Genomic DNA, 11254 nt, shown 5'->3' on the forward strand with positions numbered 1-11254 from the left:
CTGAGGTACACGATGCAGTCTACCTCTACCCATGATGAGGGGCTTGCGCTCATGGCAGTATTTAAAAATTAACAGCCTGATGTGCTACAAGTCAGTGCATGGGTCGACTGTGTAATAAGTTGCAACGATATTCTGAAGTCTTGGTCTGCAGTTTTCACAGACTGCACTTGGGTTAATCGGAATGCCGCAAGCTATGGCTGTGTGCACATGAAGTCAACCCAAACACCAGAAACCAACCAAAACAGACTTGTAATGTGTTAGTATGAAAGTACTATCTACTCTTGTCCCATCCACTGCCCCTTCAGAGGACCAGTTGATGGTTGGGAGTGCTTTGAGAATCACCAGTTGACTTACATCCACTGCCTTATAAACAAGAAAAGGCAGACATTGCTACAGGCAGGCCAGATGAAAATATGTCATTTTGATTTAAAGCTGATAATTACCATAAGTCAGTGTAGCATATCTGACAGATGGAAAAGATTGAAAACATAACCTGTGTTGAAATACATTGGCGTAGGTGCTATTATGTACCTTACATAACCGTAAAAGGTAAATGTGGTGCAGGAGCCCAGATTACTCAGGAACCGTTCTTATTTCATTTTAAACTTCAAACTAGCAGAGCAATTTGACTGTAAAATGAGCTGAAACTAGCCTCATGTGGATACTTTAAAAGGAACATTACGCTTTGTTTTTTTCTGTTTTCTTTCTTTTGTTTCTTTTTTGTGTTTTTTTTTAGCCGATTATCAGAAAAACCCAACAGAGATTATTTCGAGATAATCCTCAACAGCACATTTTAAAGAAACGCACATATGTTGACACAGACATGTGAGCGGTCTCCTGATATATGTATGGTGGAGAGATGAAAAGCTGACTTCTGCTCAGCACCCGAGCAGAGTTGAACTATGAAATACTGTACGTTGCCGGGCAACAGCAGCAGCAGCAGCAGCTAACTGTTGGAGTACAGCCAGTAGCTGTGCTCCGCAGAAAGCTGGGATTTGCATTGGGGGTTCACGTAGATACAGTGATGCAAATGCTCACACATTGGTCAAACCTTAAGCTCACAGTTATTCCTCTGTGTGGAGTTAAAAGACATTCAGCTAAAGACGGCTAAGAAGAGCTGCCTCTCTGCACTGTTCAATTAATAATAAATGTATGGTGGGTTTATGTGTTTGTTAACCATAGTTTGTCTTGTTAAGTGCAGGATGGTTTCACAAAAGTAAACAGTGCAATTAAAAGATCCATAAAATAAAATAAAACAATGACATAAGTATTCTGGTTTATTGCCCATATTCTCTGCTATAGCTTGCTTTGTATGATATTCAGTGTCTTACTGTATGTACCACCTGACTGATGTTTTTATTTAGATGCTATCAGAGCAGGTCTGTTCTGTCAAACCTAACTACTGCCGCATCATGGCCATTAATAAATTACTAATGCCAATACAAGTATTTGTATGGTGTTACCAAAGGCTGACATGAATGTGACAAAGTTGTACATTGATATATTATACCTCGGGGTGAAATATAAGAGCGCACCTGCACTAAACAGCCTGTGGTGACGGTACTGTAGCAAACAAACTGCACAGCCCAGCAGTTACTGTTACTGTACCACTTTAAATATGCTCTGTCAGATTAAGACATGTAAGACTAAAAGAGAACCAGCGAGAAACTGGCTGTGGTTTAAGTTGAAGCTATGTACACAGCAGGGATAAAAATAGCTTCGAGTAGCTTGTAGTGTCAGTGCTCGGTAGTTCACTACAAGCAGCGCACACAAAAACAGCAGGAAACGTCAGTCTTCTGGCTCAAAATTTTCACCACCTCAATAGCTTCCTTTGATCACCTGATGGATGCAAGATTCAGTTTCTTCTTTGTATTTTTTTTTTCTTCCAATTTTCAGTCTTTTGGGGATTGTAAAAATGGCTTTTACTTCTTTTTCAAAGTGGTGTGCAAGAATAGGAGAGCAGATACAAGTGACAAAAGACACATGCAGTGTCGGCCAAGCAATAACAAACCTTTATAGCACCTTGACAATTCAGAGCATGGAAAAACAGAGGATTTTGAAAAATTATAATTCTTTCTCTATGATCAGCCAAATTAATCTGCATTAGAAATCACAGGTGAGGCTATTTAACAAGTATCCAGGGCACAAAGCCTGAAAATGAAAGAAAATACAAAATACTTATCAACTCCTAAATCCTAAAGTGTTACATGACCATGTTACAAAAGCAGAAAACTGAGTCAGAATTCTTGGCTGTGTTACGTTCGCTGATATAAACCTTCTGTTTGACATATTTTTGAATTCCTGGGTGTCAGTGAAGCTGCGCCAGGAAATAACCACAATGGTTTTGTCACTGCTTTAAATTCGTGTTCAAATGTGCAGAAAACAGCACGGCAAATCAAAACCAACTTCTCCCTTTTATGATGGACGGCACGGAAACAGAATTCTGTTTGAAACCGAATATCCTGTGAAAAAGATGAAAGTACAGTAAAAGTATAATGAAACGAAAGTGTCCGCAGCACGAGACCGAAGCTATTCAGATGGCCTGTTAGATAAATCTCCACTTAAAGTAAAGCTAGAAAACAATATTGTTCAGGCAGCTCAGGAAGAGTGTCTTTTTCCTTTTTTAAATTTTCTTCACGTGACACAGTTCATGTTCTGTAATCAATGACAATTTAAGGCTCGTTTGTAACTGCTAGTGCACACAGTACATTTGTGCGCCTGCAGTCATTGTCATGTAAGTGCATCTCACAGTGCAGATTACTGTTTCTAAAACTCCGGAGGCTAAAGGACAAAGTTGTTAATGCTGACTGAGCTGCTCGGCCGTTATGATAATATACAGAATGTGGATACACACACACACACACACACACACACACACACACACACACACACACACACATATATATATATATATATATATATATATATATATATATATATATATATATATATATATATATATATGTATGTATTCAGGCAGAGTGCTGACTGTTGGCAGATCCACTGTAAAGAAGAGAGAGGGGGAAAAATGAGCAGGGCTAAGTGAGTTATGACATCCGTGGGCACTTTATCATCCTCCATTGATCCATCTACTGATTCAGCTTTTGGAATCCCCCCACACACCGCCACCCTTTTTTTCTAATCAAATTAAACCCTGACTTGAGCCCGGTAAAATAAACCCCCCAATAAATGTCCATTTCATGCCCTCTCCCTCTTTTTGCTGGCCCCCGTCTAAGCCCCTGAAATCCTGCTGCATCACTGCTCCAGCTTCTACCACAAGCTCGGCAATTCAGCTGTTTTTTCCTCCTTCCTCCTCCTCCTCCTTCTCCCCCCACACTCCCCCTCTCCTCCCGTCGTGAGCGAAAGCAAGCGTACAGTCAAATCATGACAGATACGATTAAACATAAATCAGCGGGCACAATTAAAAATGTATTACACTTCATATTTCCTGGTGCTGCCCGTGTGCTCGGCTCGCTCTCCGCGGGGGCTGTGCAGCAGAGGAACCCGGATTGTTTATCAACATCAAAGCTTCACTTGCCCACTACCAACACCACCACGAACACAACTTGATGGCCGCATATGCACCATTAATGCGCGACACGTTCATAAAGTCCGCGTCCTGCCGATCCGCAGAGAGCTAAACACCGGAGGTGTTATGTAATACAGCCATAAGCACGCAGAAAATATAGGCTAACTTACATTTCACCATCCGATCCGTGGCGTTTAAGACGATGTCAGCGTTAGACATCTTCATGGGCAGTTGCTGTCTTCGAGGCTGAAGCTTTTTTTTTTTTTATCTTCTGTTTCCTCCTGCTCCTTCTCCTTTAGGATGTACTCTCAGTATTTGTTGTCGAAATGCGGCTGATGCTGTGGCATCACTTAGATGATGCGCCCCCTCCGTGCGTCGGTGCTGCGCCGGGTAGGACTGCTGCTCCCCAGGCAGGGATGGATGCTGGGTGCTGGATGCTGTAGGAGCTGCTTCTGCTGTCCTAAGCTGTTAATGTGGGGGAGGATGCGCGGAGAGAGAGGGAGTGAGAGAGAGAGAGAGAGTGAGAGAGAGATGTGCACTATCCCGACATGGCGGTGAAGGGAACTCCCACGCAAATGTTTCACGGGACTGCCTGATGCTGCCATCAGATGGAGGCTGAGACGGGGTTGCCCCCACGCACGCACTACGCGCCATGTTTCGGTATTCTCGAAATTTGTACGCCTGATAATGACAGCGCGTGGACCTCGGCTTAAACGTGTTAGACGTTCATCACAATCAGACGGGCTCGGTTTGATTCCCGCAGCGGGCACACGTGTGCGCCAAAAGCAGCAGTCGGGTGAGTATGTTGGCGGAGACTTTTCACTTGGTGGCGACAAACCATCAGGTTTTATGCAAAGTAAGCAATCAAAGTAGCAACTTAGTCCACGGATCTTTCAAGGAAAATGTTTAATATGGTTAACTGTGGATCCTAATGATGAGATAATCACGTTTGGACACAGGGAAGGTAAATTAACGCGTTGTATGGTGATTACAATTTGCTCACTTTAAAATGAATGATATTTAATACTAGTCGTCTGATGCTCAGACTCATTTCCTTATTACGAATTGTAGTTCAGTTTTTAAGAAAAAAAATCATCAATCTATAAATATGAACTCTTCACATGAAAATACCAGACTGCAAGGTCAAGTGTGTTGTTGCTTTCCCCACATCACCACACTCTTCATACTGTCAACCATGACACATATAATGGTTCTGTATTTTCATCTAATCTCGCAATTTAGTCTAGTTCCACATTTAACTCTGCACAAATTGTAGCCAGAACAGTTAGAGTTTTTTAAAAAATCGAGTTAAAATAATTTTCTAGTTTGGTAACACTTAACACGGGTAAGTGCATCATTTATGGCGCACATTAGCATGTACATTAGCATGCATGTAATTTATAAATATAGATATTTTTGTTCTTGATTGATCAACTAATTGTTTGTGAGTGAGTTAATAAAGGTTTTATAAATACTTATTTCACATTTTAATTCATGGTTAATTCAGGCAGTTACTAGTTGTTAAGTGTTTTTGTGTGACCTCATTTAAAGTTAGGAGTATTTTTGCCTTTTACAGTATTTAAAAATGAAAATGAAAGTACCCCAAGACTCGAGCAAGTCTCAGCTATCTCCACAACAGAAAAACGACTCACCCAAAGCACAGAGAGATACACAACACTCAAACATTTATTGCCACCGGAGGTTTGCACATTACTGAAATCTAGGTAGGACCAGAGTCCGAGTTTGTAAGAGGGGTTTAAGAGAAAGAGATGCACTGAGCTTAGAAACAAATCTCATATCTTAATCATTATATGTATATAAATGTAGAGCTAAATAGTTTGTTAATCACCTACTCAGACATTCGAAATGTTACCATGAGCACATTATATACAAGCTTATTAATCAAGAATAAACACTTATAAATGCATTTATAAATTACATACTAAATTGTATCACAATGAATCTGATAATATAGCAAAAAGCAAAAACAACAACAACCCCCAAACAAACAAAAAGCAAATCAAAGATGGAAAGGGGCATCATTTTTACTTTAGTTGTCAGCAAGCAATCTGATAGGGAATGTGCAAACAAGCATACGCTATACGATCACTATTCTGTGATTAAAAATAAATGTTACTTATTTTCTTTATAGGAAATCAAGTGAAGGATTTCACTTGAGTGAATGAGGATTATTCCTTTAGTTCAATCCATTGTGTTGGGTCTCTGCTTTCTGAAACACGAGACCAATTCAGTGATTTATTTCATTGTTGATGTTGAAGGCCGTGCTGTTTCTTCCTGGTTCACCTTGGTTTCTCGTTATGTGCCTTCTCTGTCTTTCTACTACATCTCTGATAGTTTCCATCCTGTATTATAGTTTCTCCTGTGTGAGTTGTTTGCCCTGTCTTAAATATTTACCCCCTGTGCCCTCTTCCAGCCCGTGCCTCACTGGGCCATCAGCTCTGTGTGCATATAATCTTATCTGTGTCTTTGTCCGAGTATCTGTTTGCACTTCACGTGTCTCCCAGCGTTCTCTTTGCTCCTGTTTTAGTTTCCTGTTTTGTTTCACCTTTTTCTTTTTTGGACTTTGTACTTCTCTGGATTTTTGCAACAGTCAGATAAAAGACCCACTTTCTCTTCAGTTCACCTGATCTGGAATTTTGTCCTGTCTTGTGAATCTGTGACAAAGTGAGGGTCGTCTCTCTTTAGATTCTGAGTTATGGTTTCTTCCCATAATAATGGTACTATTTAATAGACTGTTGTTAGTCCTGGCTTATCCAGCTCACAGTCCACAATTCACAGATTATTATAATGTGTGAGGTCCACAAAGAAAGTGATACGTTTTCATGTTATTGTTTGGCTACACTGCACAAACTAATTAGAAATCAAATCCAAACACTCCAATGAGTCAAAGAGGCTTGTGAACAATTTTGGCAGAAATTAGACTGCTTCATATCAGGATTACTATGATTCTAGTTTTGTTTTTTCTAATCAGTTTTACTTTTGACTTTTAGTTTTCAGTTTAATTTTAATTTAGTTCCAGTTCCAGTTTTAGCTTTTTAAGTGTTAGTGTATTTAGAAAAATCAGTACAAGTAAAAAAGAAAGAAAGAAAGAAAGAAAGAAAGAAAGAAAGAAAGAAAGAAAGAAAGAAAGAAAGGAAAACAGAATTTTTTCAAAGCAGCTGACTCACAATCTTGTAAGCATTTAAAGTGTCAATATACACAGAGATCAACGCCTCTTCAGTCAAGTTCTGATTTGATTAGTTTTAATAAATTAACAAATACTAAACCTAAGGATGTTTCCTCTACATTTTTTGCTTTATTACCTCTAAGATGGATTATGTTTTTGGTGGCGTTTGCATGTGTGCCTGTCACTCTGTCTGTAAACATGAAATGTATGCATCCACCAAGGTCTTCAAGGTCTACTTAATGATTTAGTGGTTGAAAAGTGACAAAAAGCCTTATGACTTAAAAAAAAAAAGGGTAAATATATTAGTATAAAGATTTCAAATAACATGTCGCATTTGACCTCTCTTTCAAGGTCAGTAGACTGAGCTGAAGGTCAAAGGGATAATGCTATACGGAGCTATTTAAACCTTTGTTTCTCACTGCCATTGTTTGAATTAACAACATATAGGCATATAATCAATGATATAATGATGCATTACTTTGGACCTCTGACCTTTTCTTCAAGCTCAAATAAGGTCAAACTTTCCTAAAATATCTTTTATCTTTAAAATTATGGTTAAAATTCTACTACCTTTGTTTGTATTGGCAACATTTAGTGACACTGGGATATCTGCTTTTTAAATATCACATTGCCACATATCATATATCATGTCAGCTTTGACCTCTGACCTCGCTTTTACATTTTATTTCTGCCAGTTATGTCAGGCATATTAAAATAAATTTCAAAAGAGCAAATAAGAAAAACCCACACTTTGCATTTGTTTCTAATGCACTACAAACATCTCAAAGTTCATTTAAAAAGAACAAAGAAAACAAAATACAATAGTATTCCGTTAAATGTAAACCCTACCCAGGCAGCGGTACTTGGCACTCTTGAGGTGGTTCTTGTTTTATTAGGTGTAGTATATTTTATTTTAGGTAGTTTTCCAAGTTTACAAAATCGTTTCAGGTAGTTTAAAGTAATTTCAAAAGTCTTGTTTTTTTATTGTAGTTAACTAAAATGTTTTTTAAAACTAGTTTTGGTTAACTGCAACCTGTAACTAACCTTGTTATGACCACATATAGCCTTAAAAAGCATGAAAATATGTGGTGCTTTTCATAGCATTGCTTTGCTTATTTGTAAAAAATGTTTGGAATCATGTATGATTTTTGTTCCACTTCTCACGTGTACACCACTTTGTGTCGGTCTTTCACGTGGAATTCCAATAAAATTGATTCATGTTTGTGGCTGTAATGTGACAAAATGTTCAAGGGGGCCGAATACTTTTGCAAGCCGCTGTATAATCTGTTGGTCCCATGATTCATGGTGACAGTGTCAGCATTATGTATCTTCTGCTATGTTAAGTGTATATTTTATATTATGGTGTACGTATTTTTTTTTTATTGTTTATATTTGAAAGTATTTTGCTGAATTTCTATCTGTAAAGGTTGAGGGTGAACTTGAAAGATTCACATCGTATGAAACAAACAAACTGGAAGAAAGTCATGGGACACGAGAGGTAAAGAAATCTCAAGTGAAACGGAGAAACAGAAACAGAGTTCACAGATGTCATTTTGATTCATAACATTTTGAGCTGGATCGATGTTGATGCCAATCTCTGTCCAAGACAAGTTTTATTTGGTTTAGACGTGAAACTTTATGGTTGCTTATACAGTCGTCACTTTGAAGACTTACCACTAGATGGAGCTCTAACCTTTATTTTAACTGCAGCAGCAGCAGCAACAGCTGGTTCTCTGGTACTGTTACATGAGGGGCAGCATTTGCTGCTTTGCATTATGAGACGTGATAATTTGAGAAGGCAGTGACACCGCTTATTTAGTGGCACAAGCTAAACAGTTGTTGATGTGATTTTGTCATGCTTTTTTGTCCTAAAACTGTCAGTCAAGACAACAGAGGCACTTCCTCGCTGACAGATGAGGCAGAACATGTGATGAGTGGCAGGATGAGTAATAAATCTCTAGAAATGGAACAAGTGTTGCTCATCAGGCAGAAAGCCTTTGCAGCTGTCAGGCTCACACAAGGTGTGACTGATTTAGGCCTATTCAGTGGGACAGGAAAACACTTCACACAAAATCCATACCACATTAGAAACTGAATTTTTTTTTCAAAAGTCGGTCCACTGCATGTTGGATTTGCACATGGTATGTCCTTGGAGTTGTCATTATTACCAGGACAGAAAAAAACAGAGTGGAGACGGTTTTCTGCCAATGTTCCTGTTTTTGCTTCACTTAAACACAAAAAACGAACAAATAAAAAAAACACCAAAATGAAAAATATTTTTTCAGAAACTTAATGCCAATCCCGATTTACTGCCTAAAAACATTACACGTCTTGTAATGACATATCCTTGGACGTGCAGAACCTAAATATTATTTTTGCTGGCGTGCTGTCCTGGCACAACAGTAGGAGAAAACGGTAGAGTGAAAGGAGCTGCATTATGTCCTGGAGTTTATCCAGCTGTAAGCTCCCACATTACTTAAGTCATTTTCTCGCAATCACATCACTAGGGCTTTCTGGCACTACTATCAAAGTGCAGGGAGGAGAAGGGGGAATTACCAAAAGGGGGTCTATTTATCAACATCTCAGACATTATATATTCTAAAAGTACAATAAAGTTTTCAGCGTACTACAAATGTTGCTGGAGTTTAAGCATCTTTGGTCATGTCACCACACAGACAGTTCATCGAATCACAAGCCATGCTGCATGTGACTCATACAGATCATAAACTTCCCTTGCTTCATAAATACTATTGATTCCCAAGTTTAATAAAATGCTGATTCCCCTGTCTCTGTCTCTCTCAGTGTCATCCTAAATAGTTTAAAGAAATACTTATGTAAATATATACATACATATACATGTTGTTTTATTTCTGATAGAAAAGCTGTGTCATCCATATGTAATGCTCCAAAAACTAGCCTTGAATTTGGCTAAACTTCCTCACTTCCATTTCCTAAAACCACAGTACCACTATAAATAAAAATGTTTAATTATGCCTTAGGAGTACCTTAAAAAATCTCTGACCAATAGTCACTAGGGTTTTTTTTTTTAACCATGAATTACATGAGTATGTTGACACCACAGGCTCTGGCTCAAGAGTTGTTTTGTGCGTCAGCTCTTGAGCCAGAGCCTGAAGGCACTTAGTTTAGTTTAACACGACGATCGGGAGCAAGAAGAAAGAGGGAAACCACCAACCTGTCTTTCTCCGAGCCCCCAAAATATGCCAACGTGCATCTCCGCGACTCGCTAATTAAACATTTGTAACTGATAAACAACAAGAAGAGTTGGCAGCGAGAACTGCTTGTCACCATGGCTGTAGTGACTTCTTGGAGTCTCTGATAGGACTCCAGGCCTGTTGAAGCTAGCGCATAGAGGGGCAGACTGCAATTGACACACAGGAGTTTTTACTAAATAGATAAAGTAGTCTGTGACATTTTAAAGCTGCTTGCATGTGTGAGAAAAACCAAACAACTGGAAAAAAAACAACAATAATTCAAAGCATTTCCCCTTCCTGGCAAGGGAAAAGAAAGAGCTATTGGAACACTCCGCTCTAACAACTGGTTAGTTCTGGTGACAGATGATCTGTGGTATTTTAAGTGACGTCACCTGGCACCAAAGACCAGTCAGTATGAGAGAGCTTTGTTTCCAGTGGGTCCCATGGAGACATAAAAGTGTGCTTTTACGACTAATGTGAACTGCGATTATTAGGTGGCATGATTACATGTATTGATGTGGATATAGGTGAGAGGTTAAAGAATCCATATCTGAGAGAAAAAAGAAAAACTTGTATATGGTAACATGGGAGAGACACTTGACACGAAGCCAGTCTTTCAGAAATACCATAAGTGGCATGTGCGAAGAGTGTTACAATGATTATTTAGGCAGTTTACAGGGCTTGTAATTGGAAAAAGCTGATGTTCATGCTTTGCTTGCTCCCGTCATCACTTACGTACCTCTTTCTGGGCCATCACTGGGGGCTTTCCTACAACGCTGGTCATGTGTGCAGCTGGAGATGGAGGCCATGCAACGCTAATCCTCCACCCCAGCTCAGGAAAGTACCCGGCCTCCCTGTGCAGAGTGAAAACAACAAAGGGCTGAGTGTGGCTGCAGCCTCCGGGGTTCAGTGCACCCACCAGAACATGTCCAAGAGTCACAGCTTGCTGCTCACTCCTACCCATCTATCCATGCATGACTCTCCTAAGCCATGGTTTCTCTCTTTGATCGTCTTTTCAACCCGGGAAAAGCACGTATGATTGCAGGCTGTCGTGTAACGTTCCAGCCTTTTCCAGACACAAATAGAGGACTTTAGAAGGTTAAAAGGGAAGGACGTCTGCTACAAAAGAGTCAAAGAACACGGTCGCTTCATTTTATCCTACGTGAATGTAGAATAGCGGTGACATAGTCTGAAACCCTGAATGCAGAAAATGTAGAAAAGTGAAACTCTAATCAGTTGTTTTAAAATGGAACTGCAAATGTGGACATTTATGAACCATATCATAGCTAAGTTATCTGGAAAGTTAATTAGCCACACGTTCACGTG

The 11254-nt window shown here is 39.3% G+C and overlaps 1 protein-coding gene across 1 annotated transcript in view; it reads right to left on the reverse strand.

Moving 5' to 3' along the window:
- The window catches only part of ppp3ca (protein phosphatase 3, catalytic subunit, alpha isozyme), a 36728-nt gene extending 32749 nt beyond the window's left edge, over positions 1-3979 (reverse strand). Inside the window, exon 1 of the mRNA XM_085420506.1 lies at positions 3700-3979. Within this exon, the coding sequence (XP_085276632.1) occupies positions 3700-3754 (55 nt within the window). The 5' untranslated portion in view covers positions 3755-3979. The remainder of the gene's footprint in view (positions 1-3699) is intronic.
- Between the last annotated feature and the right edge of the window lie 7275 nt (positions 3980-11254).

Source organism: Rhamphochromis longiceps, linkage group LG10, assembly GCF_057381845.1.
Source record: "Rhamphochromis longiceps isolate RC_006_pf linkage group LG10, R_longiceps_female_GT1.1, whole genome shotgun sequence".
Lineage (NCBI taxonomy): Eukaryota > Metazoa > Chordata > Actinopteri > Cichliformes > Cichlidae > Rhamphochromis > Rhamphochromis longiceps.